This window comes from Rhincodon typus, chromosome 31 (genome assembly GCF_021869965.1).
Source record: "Rhincodon typus isolate 14 chromosome 31, sRhiTyp1.1, whole genome shotgun sequence".
Classification (NCBI taxonomy): Eukaryota; Metazoa; Chordata; class Chondrichthyes; order Orectolobiformes; family Rhincodontidae; genus Rhincodon; species Rhincodon typus.
This window is the reverse complement of record NC_063362.1, coordinates 21,781,154-21,800,084: the sequence shown is the minus strand read 5'-3', so window position 1 is coordinate 21,800,084 and position 18,931 is coordinate 21,781,154. Positions and strand designations below refer to the sequence as shown.

The following is an 18,931-nucleotide window of genomic DNA, read 5'->3' as shown; positions in this document are numbered from 1 at the left end:
TACAGAGCCCTTGAGTACCAAGACCAATAAGAGAAATGTTTCCATGTCCAATTTCGTCCCAATACTGGTGTCTAGAAGCTAAGAACATACAGGCACTGGCACATTGCCCCATATGTCTTCTGCAACTTGAACCTGCTGACCAGTCTTCATATGTATCAGTGTAGAGCGCTAGGACTGGCCTTCAACAGAGAGGCCATTTGAGTCAAACTGCCTTCATCTCATATATCACGTATGTATAGATTACTCGATAGTGGCCAGGAAAAGGAATTGTGGTCTGGAGATATAGAAACCAATCTTACCACTTCTCCTGTTACTCTAGCAGCAGCTAACAACATTGACCTTACATTGAACTGGTAAGCTTCCTGATCTCTAAAATGATGCATTACCTAGAGCTACATGGTGGCTAGAGTTAACAAGGAAGCAACTGCAGTGAACAGATTGCTAAGTCAGGCATGTTTGCACTTTGAGAGAAAACCACAGCATCACATTAACTCGGGTACAAATTAGTTTAGATCCGAGTCCTGTTCTGCCTGAAGAATTTGTGAATTAATCAGTATATAAAACCCTGTATTATAATATCCTAATTTCTACCAAGTCATTGATTACATGAGTTGCACTAATTAGCATAAAATATTGCTGTTCTGAACAGTAGGTGATGCTTTGACTTCTGGTTCTACACACTGCATTGTTGAATAGTGGTGAACAATGAGTAGCTGGATTGGGTGATGTCTTGGGGCCGTACTAGATTGAAACGTGGACTTGAAGTTTAACCTGCAGATAGTGGGATCTTAATGCAAACCGAAAGAACTGCGGATGCTGTAAATCAGGAACAAAAACAAAGTTGCTGGGAAAGCTCAGCAAGTCTGGCAGCATCTGTGAAAAAAAAAATTCTAAGGATGGTCACTGGACCCGAAATGTTAACTTTTTTTTCTCTTCACAGATGCTGCCAGACCTGCTGAGCTTTTCCAGCAACTTTGTTCGGGATCTTAATGCAATTTAGGACTGTTTCAAACAAGAGGCTCTTCCAATAACATACTCTGGCATTGGCTGACCTTTGAGACATCGGAATAATTTGCCCAATTCTGGAAAAATCATAGTTGGGCAGGAGGCAGTTTTACTATCACTACCTGTGAACGCTAATTTATCAATTCAGACTAAAAGCTTCTACATGGTAATTGCCAATACTTGGATTTAAGGTTTTATCTGCCATGGATCAGGTTTCATAATGCAGTGTTAAATTGTTAATGGCTTCTGTCCATTTTAAGAAGCCATCAGACTCTGACCAGAAATTCCACCTTTCCACTCCATAATATTTTCAACCGGAGAAAGCCGTAATGAAATTAAAGTCCGTCTTCTTCTTGTGGATGTGACTGTTGACACACTTTACTCTTGCAAGTCTGCTGAAGGATTCTTATCTCAAACTAATCTGTATTTCTCTTTAACATGTTGAGTGATCTGTTGAGCCAAATTCACAGCATTTGACATTCTTGCTTTTCTTCTCTGCACTCCTACATATGCCACCAACTGCAGGCCACCTATTTACAATCAAACTGTTGCATGGCCCAAATAATAAATGACTTCTGAAAATGCAATCCTTGCAATGAATCTAAATATAAATATATAAACCTACAATATAGGTAAACTATTATTGCTTTCAAAGTCAATGAAAGCTGGCCAATACAAGAGATATTCATCGAGTGTGTTGAATGCCTGCGCGCAGGAATAAACCGTATAGAACTCCCAAAATCAGTGGCTGAGACCAATGACTGGAAAGTTTTCAGTCCTTAAGTTAGAAGGAGAAGTAATGTTTCTAATAGCCCATGTTTTCTTTTCTTGTACAAGTGGTATTTGTAGTTTAAAAAGCTTGCTCTGTGTTAAATTCTTATTTTAAATTTTGTAAATTGCGACCTAGTCCAAATGTGTTGTTTACCAGCTACGGAGGCATTCAAACACTGTACCACAGCGTCTACTGGTGGCAACCAAGAGGCAGCACAGGCAGAATAGCTAACTACACTGAAACAAAACGGATCATTGTGTGGAGCTGTGGGATGTCGCCTCTCTGCAAGGGGATGTATTTTACAGCCGGATCATACTCTGTGATCCACATCATTCACAGTTTGAATAGAAATCAAAAACACCGGCCCGAAACGTCAACCTTCCTGCTCCTCTGATGCTGCTTGGCCTGCTGTGTTCATCCAGCTCTACACCTTGTTATCTCAACTAATTAAGAGTCCCTAGTTTTTGAGACTTTCCAAAGGTTTTGATGTCCATTTCCACACTTGTGTACAGCGCCATCGTGTGGCTACCCGATCATCTCGGGTTGGTTCTATGTAGATCAATTTCCATTTAGCTCAGGAAGACAATTCGGCCCATCATTTGTGTTGGCTCTTCGAAAGATATACTCAATTTGTCCCACCCTGGAACCCTCCAACTGTGCCCTAAGTAAACATCAAATTGCCTATTGAAAGTTACGACTGAATCTGCTTCCACCATCTTTTCACCTGGACAGCGTGGATCATGTTTTTATTTTATAAACATGGCAAGTTTATTTTTTAAAAAAAAACAGAACAAAGGTTACCTGTAGTCCAATCTAGAAAGTTCTACATCCTTAATTCCTACTTTTCTTCCTTGCTGGGATACAATTCCTTGGATTCAGGTAGCCTTTTAGTATCACAGGTTTGCATCATGATTGCAAGGACTAGCTTGGATGATTTATTTTTCACACCCTCATTGCTAAGTGTTGAACCAGATACTTCTATGGTTCAGATCAGTTAGCCCAAAACAGACTAGAAATTAGATTTTTCCGATCTTTATAGCTAATCCGACTTGGAGTTTACCCCAGAATCATTGGGGAATCTCCAACTTTCCGTTTTAATTCTGCTGTATATTCAATATTGAATCTTTATTAACTCCACATCGAGTCAGAAGAATTCCTAATGTCTACCCTTTGGGTAGAGCATTTAATGCAGATGCCCATGGGGCAGAGAACATGTCCTGAAACAACTGATTCATTTGGATTCCAGTTGTAAAAGGGATCAGCTACTGTGTGTGTAGGTTTAATGCACTCAACTTGGAGAGATCAGATAGAAGATTAATGTTAGACAACCCATTTAAGATGAGAATGTGATACCTCAAGGTAACCAATGACTGCAATTTGAATTAAGACAACCCAAGAATTACCCCTTATAGGAATAGAGGAAATGAAATGCATCCTGACACCATTACTCACAAAACACAACTGCTTCACTTTATGTACTATATATTTTTTGGGATTGATCCAAACTTTTAAATATTCACAGAAACAGAAGTGCCCATTTCAGAAGGAGAAAAACTCAAGACAGGTAGTGAGTGACGAACCAAGTGTTTTATCTTAAGTTAATAATTATCAATTTTCAAACAAATTTCATATACCATGTACAGACATCACTGCAACTGAGGGGGTGGTGTGTGTGTTCTGCGTCTATAGAAAACACCTAAATATCTGTCCCTTTAAGAAACTTATTTATGAATCACTTCTCTTTCCCTCTTGCACCATTAATCGAAGATTCAAGTATTGAAGATCAATATTTCAATTGCCAGAAGTTGCATGCAACCCAGAGGAAGTCTGAAAATTCCCACATCTTTCTTAGACTAGTGATGAGATACAGAGCAGAAACAGACCATACTGAGATTGTTAATAAAAACAAAAATGCTGGAGGGAACCCTTTCAAGGGAGAGTTCTATGAGATTCAACATTAACTTACTTAATTTCTTGCTTCACAGATGCTGTAAGACCTTGAGGTGTTCTAGCAGGATTTGTTTTTATTTGTATCTTCAGATTTTATCCGACTGAGATTATTGTTTGGCTGGGACTAGTTGATGAGAAAGACTAACTAAGGTGAGATCATGAGAGAGATTTTTCTGAGGCTTTAGTTGCTAAGAACAGGAATTTTATAGTGTGACCCAAAGCAGATCCCTTTTAACGTTTCTCTGGTGTTTCTTGAATATAAATAGATATGGAGGATCTTTAAAGACTTGGGATTTCCTTTGTTTGGTATTCAGCTGTGGTAAATAATCTGATGTCACAGTTTTTAACCACTTCATAGTCAGCTTTCAGGCCAAGACATGCTGCAGAGACACTGGGTAAATGGCAGAAATTATTCTCGCACACAGAATGATGCTCTCAGAAACTCAAGTAATGGTTTCATAATCCAAGCACAAGATGAGAGAATTTCAGCAGTGACTGATAGCAACAGCTGGGGTATTAAAAAAAAATGGCAGTTCATTTGTGAGAGCAAAAAGTGGAAATCATGTGGTTCAAGAGAAAAGTCTTCTAAAAGGACAGGCAGCTTCTATTCCAAGAAACACAAACCCTAATACTGTCTAAAATACAGTTTGAAACATACCATCAAAGTAATTGCTTCAGTTTCAGGGATTTAGAATTGGTTTGGAACTTGGTTGGGGTGAATGGGCGATAAGAAGGTGTTCTCTTAAGTCAATGAGTTTTCCTTCCACTATAACGGTCAACAGGAATTTGATACTATATGGTGTCAGCTTCCAGGCCCAGAACTGGCCCCAGTTACATGTTATGGAAATCGCAGCAAAACCTCATTAAATTGCCAGAGTCAAACAGCACCAATGCAGCACTGATGTAACCAGATTGCGCCAACTCATCAAGAATAGTGTTTGTCTTCACTTCAAAAGTTCTGCCAATAGAACATCTGCTTTGCAGAACATGGATCCAATCACTGAAATGCTTTAGCAGTATTTTGAACAGCTCTGTTTCTGGGTCATGTTTTTAAGAACTGATGATCAAAGATGATGCCCAAAATGTGCTTAATGCATTTTCTTTATTCTTAAAATAGCCATCAGTTGGGCTGATCCAATAGTGGAAACGCTTCTTATCCTACATAGCACAAATGGTGGAGCCATTCAGCATAGAAAAACAATGCACAATGTGTACAGCAACAAAGGGACTTGGCATTCTGGTGTGAGCTGATACTCACGAGGAGTGACCACTTAGTAATGATCACAGTGCATTAAACGGATCCCATGTAGTGCATAATGTTGACTGTTGCTTCATAATTGTGGGTTCAAATCCCCAGGGGGGTAAAGCTTCCCTTCCAACACCAACCCTCACTGGGTTGGGCCTAGTGCATTCAATATGAAGAAAAATCAGAAATCTTTGTAACAGGGCAGCTGAACAGCAGGTGCTGTCAGTTTCAATCTACAACCATCATCGCTGCCTTGTTTTATCACAGTCCTGCAGCTGTGAATCCACAATGTTGTTGCCCAGGTTAATTCTGCTTTTACAATATGACTTGATTTGAGAAAAGCACAAAGCCTCTTTACATGTTGAAGGATAGCAGTTATAGAGTGAGTTTTGCAGCTTCCTCTTCTTTAGTGTCCAAGTCACAGTTGAATTGCTGCATTCAGCATAGTTGTAACAACAGTGCATTTGTGGTATTGTCCTACATATCTTGCACAGTGTACCTGGCTGCCTCTATCACGCCCTCACTGTGAGGGATTCTGGCAACTCTCAACTTGAGTCTGTTCGGCAACAGCAGGTGGCAGATCCGTCCCATCCCGTGCTCGGAACAGGAGTTCTCCAGGTTGGATGACATGCTCAGTTTGCCAGCTGCCATTGCTATATTGCTGGTAAAAGTCTGTGTCGGCTTGGAACATGACCAGGGCTTGGGCTGTGTGGATGCGCACATGCTGTGCCAGGCTGTTGGCATCCAGGAACTTTTCCCCACAAGAATCGCAGGCATAAAGGATGTGTGCATTTGGATCTGAGAAGAAAAAGCAGCCATCAGAGATGTCATTAACTGATGATACCAACACTAAATTAAAGTAGGTTCGATGTTTGATGTGATCCCTTCATCCTGCAACACCACACGTTATTACAATTTAACCTCATAAAAATGCAGGCTGTAACTCAGTTCTGTACCAAAGTTGCTGTCTTCCAGACAAAACAGTAAATCAAGTTTCTGTCTAAGGCAGACCTGGCTAGAATATCCCATGTCACACCACAGAAGAACAGCATGGGAGCATCCTCTGGTTTCTGAACAATATACGTCCTTCAGCCAGTAAAACGCATTAGCCAGATTAGATAAGGTTGTGGATTGCTGCCTTTAGGAGCTGGCCATGCACAGACTGGCTGCTGCATTTCCTGCAACACAACAGCAACTACACTTCAAAAGTGCTTCTTTGTCCGGCAAGCACTTGGGATGATCTGAGGTAGTGAAAGGTGCCATATATATGTAGTTTTAAATGGTGATTTTTTTTCCAAGTGATTATGCTAATATGGATTGGTTGAATTACAACAACAGGAAGCATTTCAGGCTCAGACTTTCCTTAAAATGGATATCTTATATCAGGAACTCTTTAAATGAGTAGAATCCTTGGGGGAGTAGTGAAACATAAGGAGCCACAATGGAGAATGTACAGAGACAGGTGAGAGGTTTACGCGGGGGGCGGGGGGGACGTGATCTGCGATAAGGAAGTTTCAGCACCAAAGTACCAGTAATAAACTCCAAATCTCCTCTTCTGATGGTCAGCGAGATCCTCACCTGCTTCCTGAACCTGCTCTACTGCCTTTGTAATCTCCGCTTTCAGGACCTCTGTCTCATCAGCAGTGACTGCTGTTGCCACAGGAACCACTACAAGGATATAAATCAGGGATTAAATCAAAGCTAACAGTTAACACTGTGAATGCAGAAGCAATGGTACAACTTGATCTCATAAAACTCAGTACTGACTGACATACAAATATCAGAACATGCATAGTTGCAGCTAGAACATACGTCTGGCTGTAGACGTTCACAACCACGTGACTCAACCATGTTTATCCTTGATTTAGATCCTCGTTCATTTCGTGGTGGTTTTGGATTTACTGGCCATGTGAGGTGTAGTCAAATGGTTCATTTCTTCATTGTAAATTTACTGTTTGGTTAGCAGTTCAAGTCACTGTAGTTACACTTATTTTGTTGCATGCATTATTCAAATGAACACTTACGCATGCATATATTAGAAATGTCAGCTGTGGCTCAGTTGGTAATACTCTCACTTTTGAATAATCAGGCTGTGGATTTAAATCCCACTCCAGTGATGTGAGCACAAAAATCTGGGCTAACACTCCAGTGAAGTATTGGAGCAGTGCTGCACTATTGGAGGTGCCACCTTTCAAATATGACGTTCCAAGGTGGATGTGAAAGATGCCCGAGGCACTATTCCAACAAAGAGCAGGGAAAGTCTCCTCTGTGTCCTAGCCAATGTTTCACTGTCAATCAACATCACTGGTTATTATGCTATTTACCTTTGTAGGAGCTTGCTGTGCACAATGCAGCTGCCAGTATTTACTACATTATAACAGTATGTTTACTTCAACAATCTACCTGGGCTGTTATGAGCTTTGAAACATTCACTGGTCATGAAAGGTGCTATGTAAATGAAAGTCATTTTTAAATATTCTGCGTGCAACTGGTGGCCATAGTAATGGCAATGCTCACCAGTCAGCTGAGTCACTGCAGTAGCAGCCAGTGCCTCAGTTGCCAAGGTAACCACAGTGTCTGTTGTAACAGTGACAACATTCCTTTCTTCTTCATCATCATCCTCGTCTTTAGTTTTGAGCTTTTTAAGGCTGGTCTTTCCCTGATGGACAGTTTTAACATGTGACCGCAGATTGTCGACACGATTGAAACCTCGTCCACATGTATCACAGAGATAGGGCTTTTCACCTGTTACAGAAAGTGAAAGCTTATTAGAACCAGGAAGTAACATTTAACAGATTCAGCAGGTTACAGACTATACCCAACAGAGGGGGCTCTTGTGGGGTAATGGTAGTGTCCCTACCTCTGGGTCAGATGATTCGTGTTCAAGTCCCACCTGCTCTGGAGGTGTGTCATAACACGTTTGAGTAAGATTGAAATACCTACCTTAAGCAGCCTTCAGATTACAACCCACACTATTTGACCAGGCCTCACTTTCTGTCTAACATACCTGAACAACCTGAAGGATAAACCAGTAAAACTTGCAGATGACACACATTGATCTGATTCATAATGTATACCTCAAAATAGAGCTCTGGTATGATCAGTACATACATTTCCAAGTATGACTTTCTTGTTTACTTTCTTTCTTTTTTCCCTCTGAGCAGACTTTAACCATCTACAGAAAGCATTGATATGGCCTCAGATAATATTTGGCAAACCAGCCAGTTTCTGTATTATACCCAATTAACCAGGTTAAAATCAACAGTTTGCAACTAAGTCCCATATTTGCTCACCTGCTTATATCTATTCACAGTGTTGCGTCCTATGCACTGGGGAGATGACAGGCAGACGGGGCAACCATTTTGTAGAACACTTACCATTTGTCCACAAAACTGTCCCTGAACTTCCAGTTGCCTGTCACTTCAACACACCACCGTATTCCCTGGCCAACATTTCTGTCTTGGCCTGATGCAGTGCTCCAGCAAAGCTCAGTGTAAACTAAAAGAACAGCATCTCATCTTCTGCTTGGGGACCCTGTAACCTTCTGGACTCAATGTTGAGATCAATAATTTCAGAACTTGATCACCTTCTTCTACATCCTTTCCTCAGCCCTACATTCCAGGCCCTGTCATGATGTGGGCTGCTTTCAGCACAGCCAACCCATTTTTACCTACTTACAGTACCCATTAGCCGCTTTACTTTCTCCCTGGCATATTGTCTTCCCTTTGTTTTCCCAACTGTTGTTCTTTCTCTCTCTGGACTCCATTTGCTCCCCATTCTCTGTTTTCAGCATATATACCATCTTCTCCCAGCTACTATTAGTTCTTAAGAAGAGTTACTGGACTCGAAACATTCAACTCTACTTTTCACAGGGGCTGTGGAGAGGAACCCATTGAGTTTCTCCAGCTTCTTCTGTTTCTATCCCATTGTATACCTGATACACATAAAAACAGCACCCAGATTAAACTCAACACACCAGGAACAGATTTCAAATTATACAGTAGTTGGCCAAGCTCCAGAAAATAAAATTTTGCTGACTGGTGAACAGAAACCAGTCCATACATTTAAGGACCACATATTGGCCAGAAATAAAGCAGCTAGCTTGGGGCCAGCTATAGTAGGTGAGTCAGGTATCTGACATCATGAAACTGGAGTCAAGTTACAGATTAACTACAATGATTTCTTTTACATTTATTCTCTGGATTTTGACAAAACTGACATTTATTTATTGCCAACATCCTCAATGCTCTGAATGTACTGAATCAATCACAAATGCAAACCTGGAGTGATGTGATGGGATGACTGGGTAAGGCTGTGACCCCTTTTGCCCAAAACTGTCAAACATTAGGGAACCATTTGGATTGCATCAATGGACAGCTTTCACGAAAACAGTTTTTTTTTTAAGCACTCCCCACCCCCACCATGTTGAAACTATCAACCCCTTGGCAGCTACCAGAACCACTGTACCCAGTGAGCACAAACTGGTGGAGGTTAGTGGGAGCTGCTGTTACTCACCAGTGTGGATGATGACGTGTTTAGCAAGGTCACCAGCATTAACAAATGCCTTGTTACAGATGTGACACTGGTGTGGCCGGATGTTGTCGTGGTGCCGGATGTGATTGGCCAACTGACTGGATTGGGTAAACCTGAGGGGACAGAAAGACATAACAAACATCATTTAATGTTTAAAAAAAACCCCACGCAGAACAGGTCATCCTGCATAAGTCTCACAGTTTACCTCAATATAAGCTCTCACCCTGGAAAAGGACACCCCAGCGTAAACCCTCCCTGAAGAAATGGTCATCACCCAGTCTTTGGTTCATCTGATATCTTTCTGTTTTTAAATTTCACAAGTATAATCCAGACAGACAATTCCATATCATGTTGATCTCTATTACTGACCTTTTACCACAGCGGTCACAGACGTACGGTTTCTCCCCTGTGTGTTGCCTGATATGAGCTATTAGAGAGCTCGCCTGAGTGAAGCTTTTCCCACATATGATGCAGATACAAGGCTTCTCACCTGCAAAAGACCTCGGTTAATGTTGCCAAGAATCACAGCAGGAGGACACGGAAACTCTGATGTATATTTTATTCAATATCTGTGCTGTGATAATCAGCAACTACCTCATTGCCCCACTTTTAGGATTTCTTCTACTTCTCAGTTCACTTCAACCATCAATGTTCTACGTTCCTCTCCAGAAAACACCAGTCTTTAATGAGTAGTGCAGACTCTCACCCAAATGGCAATTCTTCACTTTTGAGCTGAGACTGTGGGCTGTCTTGTGAGGATAGGTTGAACAGGCTGGACTTACTTCGACTCGAGTTTAGAAGAATGAGGGGTGACTTCATTGAAGTGTGTAAGATTGGGGCGTGGCAGTGTCCCTGCCTCTGGACCAGAAGGTCAGGATTCACCTAACCTGAAGGTATGCCATGATATGTTTGAACTGGTGGACTTAATAACTATAAGATCTTAAACATCCTTGACAAGATGCCTCATCTTCTGGGGTGAGTACAGAACTAGGGGTCTCCCTTTTAGAATGGTTGTGAGGAACTTTTTTGTTTTCTCTGAGGGTTGTGTGACTTTGGAACTCTGTCTGAGAAGGTGGTGGAGACGTGGTAATTGAATATTTTTAAGACACAGGCAGATAAATTCCAAGGTAAATGGGAATGTGGAATTGGAAACAAGCAGATCAACCACGATCTTATTGAATGTTGTACTAGGCTCAAGGGGCCATATGGGATACTTCTGCTTCTAATTCAGTTGTTCATATGAGTGCACTGAGATACAGGGAAACATGGATGGAACCCAAACCAATCCTGACTTAATCCTTGCAATGTTCAAGCAGGAACAAAAACAGAAGTTGCTGGAAATGCTCAGCAAGTCTGGCAGCATCTGTGAAGAAAAAAATCAGAATTAACATTTTGGGTCTGGTGACCCTTCCTCAGAAGTGTTCAAGCAAGCACTTCCTGGTATATATTTGGTGATAAGTGATTACAGCAAGAGGTGTGGCTGATTTACTTAGACACTGAGTCCACTGCAGTGTGCGGAACATCACTCCAGTCAACTCTGGGCATTGAACCTGGGACCTGTACAGATCAGGGCGCAGCCATGTGTGTGCTCTAATTACTGTGCACATACACCAGAATTGCTGAACTGTTACTGTGGTTTAGGGTGGGGTGGGAAACAGTTTAAAAGAAAAACAAGTGTAAAGAATCCCCAGCTGACAAATTTAGATGCAGAGCTGGCTACACAGGTCACGGGAAAAACAGACACAGAGACCTGACATAACCACAAAGGAATGTTCCCTGTGCCCCCAGGGAACAGCAGCTCAGGCAGCCTTGGGTATGACTACAGCTGCCCTCTAACAGGCATTGCAGCTCCAGCCACAGCCCACGTGATGTTGTTATGATGTTGTTACATTGACAATTAATCACCAGTTTTTGAGGCCTCTTGGTATGAGGCTGCATCAGACAATACACTTCCATCTTGATTCTGAAACTTATTTTGATCTTTTTCAGAGGTGACTTTGTGATTCTTACTGAATACCAATGCCCCACATGGGCAGATATTTCAGGTTGTTACCTGTGTGAATGCGCACATGACGCTGCAATGCTCCAGGATCAGAAAATGCTCGCTGGCAATGTGGGCAGACGTACGGTTTCTCCCCACTGTGGATCCTCAGGTGGCGTTTAAGGTTTCCTGTAAAGTAGATCTGTTGGGGTTAGTGCCAGGATGTAGTGAACAGAACTTTAATAAACTGGAATGGTCTGCAAAACAAAGAGGGTCCAGCCCCAGGAAAGGCACAGTACAGCCCATAGCTCCAGAAACTGGAGAAAGAAAAGAAAGATCTCACAAACTGCTGGGCCAGCTATTTATATATACTACGGCTACAAGAGAAGGACAGAGGCTAGGAATTCTGTAGCATGTAACTGACCTCCTGGTTACCCAGTATCTATCCACCATCTACAAGCTATAAGTCAGGAATGTGATGGAATACACTGCATTTGCCAAGAATAGTGCAGCTCCAACAACACTGAAGAAGTTTGACACCATCCAGGACAAGGCAGCTCGCTTGACTGACAAATCATCCATTATCTTCAACATCCACTTCATCCAGCACTGATGCTTAGTAGCACCAATTCTCCTCTGACAGCATGTTCCAAACCCACAACCCCTACCATTTAGAAGGACAAGAGCAGCAGGTGCAAGGTCTCGCCACCACATGCAAGTTCCCCTCCAAGCAATGCACCATCCTGACTTGAAAATACATTATTCCTTCAGTGTCGCTGAACCAAAGTCCTGGAACTCTCTTCTCAATAGCAACATGGATCTGTCTAGATCCAAGGACTACTGTGGTTCAAATAGGTTAGTTCACCATCACCTTCTCCGGGGCAATTAGAGATGGGCAATAAATGCAGGATCTGCCAGCAAAGCCCAGATCTCATGAATAAGTAAAATGAAATGTAATCTATTGTCAGCATGCAGTTTGGTGGAATAAATATTGACCACGATATCAGAGAGATCACACCTCATTATCATCGGATAGTGCTGAGCCTGTTCTTAGACTTTGGCTTATAATATAATGAAATAATGAAAAATGACACCTTGCTCAGCATTGGAGTATCAACCAGGAACATATGTTCAGGTTTCTCAAGTGAGGCTTGAAACTATAGTCTTTGACTTAAGAAGACAGAATGCTACCCATTGAAAAGAATCTTCAGCCACTTTTCCATTCTCTAACCCAGGAACATGAAAGTCAATTTGCATCCTTCTCATTCTGGCTGATGTCACCCAACTCCAGACATGGAGCCAGTATCTTTCTCAATTGCTTGACTACCTGCTTATACAACTGACCAAGTCAATGCTGAGCACAGGTGTTTTATTACACATTTCACAAGGTCAGTGTACTGGTCACAGCAAGCCCAGCTCTCACCTGATGTGGTGAACTGCTTCCCACATTCCCTACACTTCAGGGGTCCATCCACAATGTGAATCTTCAGATGGGCTTTCAAGTTCCCCAGCTGTAAAACAGATAAAGTGACAATAAACTGCATCAGCAGCTAATGCTGTGTTTAGATTTTGCAGCATGCATTAGCAATCAGGATCCAAACAAGTAGCATAAACATGTGATGGATGACAACTCCTGTTCTGAAGGCGTCCTGCTCTCTGAATAATGGAGGCCTCTTGTCGGCAGAGTTTGCAAGGCCTGAAGTAGTCCTGGATCCCAGTCATGAGGTGAGTTTTAACTTTGGTTGTGGGTCTCAGGTAGAGCAAAATGGACTCTCCAGAAGAGAAATGACCAAAGCCAGTGGCAGTCAGTTAGAGTCTTGATACATTGTGAAGAGAGACTGAAAGGGCAGGCAGAAAAGGAAATAAAACTGAGCTTGAGAGATAAGAGGGAAGGGCTTTGGGAGAAGTAGCTGCTGGTCATGAGCAAGTCATTTGTTTCCCTCTATGACTAACAGCCCCACATTAGGGACCTTCATCCACACTGTAACATGGTTGGGGACATGGACAACAGGCCAGAACTACAGTGTTGCACCTAGTTCTGGTTACCACACTATAGGAAGGATATGAAGGTCCTTTCTAGGGTGCAGAGGAAATCACAGAATGGTTCTGGGGATGAAGAATTTTAGCTAGAAGGTTGCTTTGGAGAAACTTGGATTCTTCATGGAACAAAGAAGATTGAGGGGAGATTTGAAATTATAGTAGATTTGGTTAAAGTAGACAAATAAAGCTGTTGCTATTTGCAGATGGTACAAGGACTAGGGGACCCAGATTTAATGTTTTGAAATGAAGTTATGAAGGGATATGACGAAGAACTTTTTTTAATGCTGAGGATGATAATGAAGTGGAACTCATTACCAACAAGTGTAGTGGAAGAGGAGATGATTAATGATTTCAAAATGAAATTGGATGGGTAACTGAACTTGTTGGGCAACAGGGAGGGAATGGGACTGACTGGATTACTCCACAGAAATCTGGCATTGGACTTGTTGATCCTAGCTGATGATTAATAGTCAGCCAAATAAAATCCCAGAATGAAACTTGACTTGATAGATCATGTTTGTTTTTTAACCTGTTGGTTACTATGGTGGTTAGTCATTACAATATATTCATGTGAGGTTGCAGATGTTCTTTAACAGAACATATTTGTATTAAACAAAAGAAACAAAGAAGTTCTCTATTTATATTAGACAGTTAGGAAGATTTAGACACAAACTGCAAAACAGCATTTCAATGGACTTTCCAACACGTCCTTTTACAGATACTGAAATAAAATCTTATCTCAACTCTTTAATGTTTTACTTTCTTGACGTTTCCCAGATTCCTTTGCCCTTGGATTCCTAAGACAGTTTTATAATTCCTTTCCAAGTCTGCTGGCATGAACCTCATTCACCCCTGATGAGCTAAATCTCCTTTCAGTTCAGTTGGCTTGAAAACTTTTACAACACTCTCACAACCTGGATGCTGCACAGCTGAGAAAAAAAAAACACTTCTGCCTGGCTGACTGGTTCTGCTGAACTGAAACCTTGAACCCTCTGTTTTGAAGTCCAAACAAAACTAGTAGCTTTAATCATTTTTTTCTGCCTGTTTTATACTCAGCAGTGTAAACATTTCATCCATTAACTCCATTTGAGTGAATAACATGCCTGCTAGGATATGATGTATTTATGTCATTGTACCAAATAACTTTACAATCCTTTTAAAAACTATCTTTGTAGACCTAACCAAAACCTATTTGGCTCTATTTTAAAATTCAGATCACAAATTGTAATTATGTATATTCTACACCTTTTATCCCAGGGTAGAATGGTCTCCATCTGTGTCACGATGACTCCATAACATCAGAGAGGTACACAATGTTATGCCTTTGCTAGCCACTCAGAGGTATATTTTAAAAAAATAGTAGCCACTTCCCCTCCTTTACAGAACCTGTTTAAACTCACCGCAGTGAATGCAGGTCTGAAGAAGCCATTAAATCATTTTCAGTTCAGTGTTGCTGGATCAGGAGTACAACAGATCCTTGTGGAGCCACCTATGCAAGCATTCAAACCGAGGAATTGTCATCTGCCATGCAGATTCGATAATCCCAATCATTTTTTGGAAAAGAAATCCTTTCTTCCTGTTGATGTGCTTTACACATTCTCTGAGTGCCAATTTAGTCCCATGTTATAGCTTCATGGCTTTGACACAAAAGAAATTACCTACTTGCTTAGAATACTGCTCGGGCTGCAGAGACAGATACCATCCTCATTCTAGTTGAGTTCACTGATCTTGGCCCCTGCAGCAGTAGAAGTGTTACAACTGACCCCTGCATTGAAGGCGGAGTAAGATTAGTAAATATTGAACTGCTAAGAAGTGGGGAAAGGAGGAGTCCTACCTGATTGAAACGTTTCTCGCAGTGTGGACACTTGTGAACCTTGTCAGCATCGTGCATTTCCAGATGCCGCATTTTGGCAGTGGGATCAGAGAATGATCTCTCACAGTAATCGCACTGGTAAGGCTTCTCACCACTGTGAACCAACTGGTGGCGTTTCAGGTTGCCGGAGGTGGTGAATGTTTTCCTGCAGTCATCACACGTGTACTTAGCCTCACCCGTGTGTCGCTTCTTATGCAAATTCAACAAACTGATGAGCCGGTAGCTCTTCCCACACTCTTCACAGGAATGAGGTTTAACAGGACTGTGGGAAAAGGAAATACTGTTAGCACAGGATTCCAATCGAAAGCTTTTGTCTTCTTAGGGAACTGTATTTAATTATGAATAAATTCACTGTTGTCGGTTAAGTTTGATCTGTGTCCTGATGAAAATGCACTATGATGAAAAAATTACACCTTAATTTATTCCTTCAACTTGTTTCCAGCCCTCGGGGCAGCCCGGGTTTGGAATACAAAACTGGTTTCAATTATGCCCACGCCACCTCCAGATTTGATTTTTCAAAACCTCCGCCTTGTTGGCTTCTATATTAACCTCAGCTCATCCTAATCCCACGCCTAAACCAGATTTCCGAACAGGTGGCCAACCTGGAGTCCTGTGTGACCCAACCAACCATTTCTAGAGATATATCAACTGCAAGAGAGGAAGTCTTTGACTGGAGGAGCATCAAGCAGTGTGATATCAATGGCTTTACTCTGTCTGGAGCTGTGGAATGAGACTGGGAGGCTGTCACAATATTATGCTGCAGCTGTAAAGGGTGCTGGCAAGACCACACTTCGAGTACAGTGTACAGTTTTGGTCTTCTTAGTCGAGAAAGGATGTACTGGAGGGGGTGCAGAGGAGGTTCACTAGGTTGATTCTGGAGTTGAGAGGGTTGGCTTATGAGGAGAGATTGAGTAGACTGACACTATACTTAATGGAATTTAGAAGAATGAGGGGGGATCTTATAGAAACATATAAATTTATGAAGGGAATAGACTGAATAGAAACAAAGGTTGTTTCCACTGTTGGGTGAAACTAGAACAAGGGGACATAGTCTCAAAATAAGGGGGAGCAGATTTAGGATTGAATTGAGGAAGAACTTCTTCACCCAAAGGGTTGTGAATCTGTGGAATTCCCTGCCTAGTGAAGCAGTTGAGGCCACCTTGTTAAATGTTTTTAAGGCAAAGATAAATTTTTGAACAGTAAAGGAATTAAGGGTTATGGTGAGCAAGCAGGTAAGTGGAGCTGAGTCCACAAAAAAAAAATCAGCCATGATCTTATTGAATAGCAGAGCAGCTTGATGGGTCAGATGACTTACTCCTACTCCTACATTTTATGATCTTATTGTCATGAAAACAGTGGCTGAGGAGGAGGAGAATGAGGGTGAGGGGGGAGCATTGAGAATCCGATGGACTGGTGAAGCTTTATTCCCCAAAATATTGAGCATTGAATGGATGTTCTGTACCCTGGTGGGTGAACCTTGCAGTGCTCCTGATTGGCATTTCAGTCAGGATGCTCTGACTGTGTTTTGGGGGATTCCAGGGATATGATCCTTTCACAGTTGCAGGAACTTGCTCCTTATTGGAAAATCCGCAACACTCACCTGGGGCCTGGAGGGAGAGGGTGATGTGAGAGGGGTGCAAAATGAGTGTCGGGGGTGGGCGAGTACATGTGAGGGGGTGGGTGAGTGAGTGTGAGGGAGTGGGTAGGTGTGAGTGAGTGAGTGTGACGAGGTGGGTAAGTGAGTGTGAGGGGTTGAGTGTGTGGGTGTGCGGGAGTGGATGAGTGGGTCTGGGTGAGTGAGTGTGAGGGGCTGGGTGGAAGGGGCTGGGTGAGTGAGTGTGAGGGGGTGAGTGCGTGGGTGTGAGGGAGTAGGGAGTGAGTGAATATGATGGGGTGGGTGAGTGGGTATGTGGGGCTGGGTGAGTGTGAAGGGGTGGGGAGTGGGTGTGTGAGTGTGATGGGGTGGGTGAGTGAATGTGGGGGTGTGGTTAGTGGGTGTGTGGGGGTGGGGAGTAAGTGTGACAGGCTGGTTGAGTGAGTGTGAGGGGGTGGGTGAGTAAATAAATGTGAGGGAGTGAGTGAGTGATTGCAGAGGTGGGTAGATGAGTGTGGCTGTGTGAACAGATTTGTGGGCATGTGAGTGAGTGAAGGTGGCTGTGGGTGGGTGGGTGAGTGAGTGGACGATTGGAGCAGTTGGCTGACTGATGTTTTCAAAATGTTAAGGGAAGAAATAGGTTAAATTGATGAAATGTATTCCACTGATTGGGGAGTAAAGGGCTCATGGGAAAAGCCTAAAATTGAGAACCAAATGTTTCAGGAGTGAAAGTGAAATTAGGAACTTTTACACAAAAACAGAACTGGCCAAGATGAACGTTGTTGTTCTGAACAAGGATCACTTTCTCTCCACAGATGCTTCCAGCCTTGCTGAGTTTCTCCAGCAATTTCTGTTTTCATTTCAGATTTCCAGCATCCGCAGTTCTTAGTTTTATTATTATGATGAGTTGTTAGGTTAGAAATCAGCCATGACCTCACTAAATGACACATCAAGTCTGAGGAGCTAAATAGCCTCTTCCTGCTCTCATGAACTAACAAATGACCTTGAATAACTAATGTTGATTCTGAGCCACAGTGGCTCTCCCATACCTGTGTGTTTTCTCATGTGCTTTGCAGGCTGCAGGGTCGGAGAATGCTTTATTACACTCCCTGCAGGAGAACGGCTTCTCTCCCGTGTGGATGCGGACGTGCCGCTTGTAGTTTCCTGTGTGTGTGAACTCTTTCCCACAGTCCTAGAATAAAGAAGGTATAATTCAGTTGCTAGAAGTTTAGATGAGAAAGAGGTAACTTGATTGAAACATAAAAGATCCTGAGGTTCGTGTGGAAAGGATGTTTTCTCTTTTGGGAGAATCTAGAACTAGGGTTTGCTGTTTAAAAATAAGTGGTCACTCATTTAAGACAATGATGAGGAGAATTTTTTTTCTCATGGAGGATTGTGAGACTTTGGAACTCCCTTCCCTAATAGGCAGTGGAAACATAGTCTTTGAATATTTATATGGTAGAGGTCAATAGATTCTTGATAAGCAAGGGGTGAAAGGTTATCAGGAGTAGGTGAGAATGTGGAGCAATCAGATCAGCCATGATCCTACTGAAATGGCAGAGTAGGATCACAGGACCAAGTGGCTAATTTCTGGTCCTAATTCGTCTCCGTGTATGTTTTAAGAACGAGCCATGGCAGGGGGCAGAGGAGGCCACCACAGCCACTTTATAGATATGTGTGTGTCGGGTAAGCTAATGAACAGCTTCGAATCCGAGCTTATCTTGGCCAAAGTAGTGCCACTGGCAAGGGGCAAATGATCACTTGTTTGAGATGCAGGAAAGTAACTGTCTATGACAAGATTGTGAGCAGCAAGATTCAGCATCACGAGGCTTCTCATGGTTACGAAGAAAGAGGTGATTATGGTGGTGGTAACAAAACAGGGTAGTTAGCAGCACATGCTGTACCTGAACTGGCAACAAGGCTCCCATGTTAAAAGG

At 42.3% G+C, this 18,931-nt stretch overlaps 1 protein-coding gene across 1 annotated transcript in view; it reads right to left on the bottom strand.

Annotated features, from left to right (window-relative positions):
• Positions 1 to 3,315: 3,315 nt before the first annotated feature.
• The window catches only part of zbtb17 (zinc finger and BTB domain containing 17), a 16,812-nt gene continuing 1,196 nt past the window's right edge, over positions 3,316 to 18,931 (bottom strand). The window contains exons 2-10 of the mRNA XM_048614891.1: positions 18,044 to 18,186; positions 15,362 to 15,662; positions 12,911 to 12,998; positions 11,560 to 11,676; positions 9,876 to 9,996; positions 9,489 to 9,619; positions 7,491 to 7,718; positions 6,552 to 6,641; positions 3,316 to 5,771 (exon numbers count right to left, since the gene is read on the bottom strand). Of these exons, the coding sequence (XP_048470848.1) occupies positions 5,494 to 5,771; positions 6,552 to 6,641; positions 7,491 to 7,718; positions 9,489 to 9,619; positions 9,876 to 9,996; positions 11,560 to 11,676; positions 12,911 to 12,998; positions 15,362 to 15,662; positions 18,044 to 18,186 (1,497 nt within the window). The 3' untranslated portion in view covers positions 3,316 to 5,493. The remainder of the gene's footprint in view (positions 5,772 to 6,551; positions 6,642 to 7,490; positions 7,719 to 9,488; positions 9,620 to 9,875; positions 9,997 to 11,559; positions 11,677 to 12,910; positions 12,999 to 15,361; positions 15,663 to 18,043; positions 18,187 to 18,931) is intronic.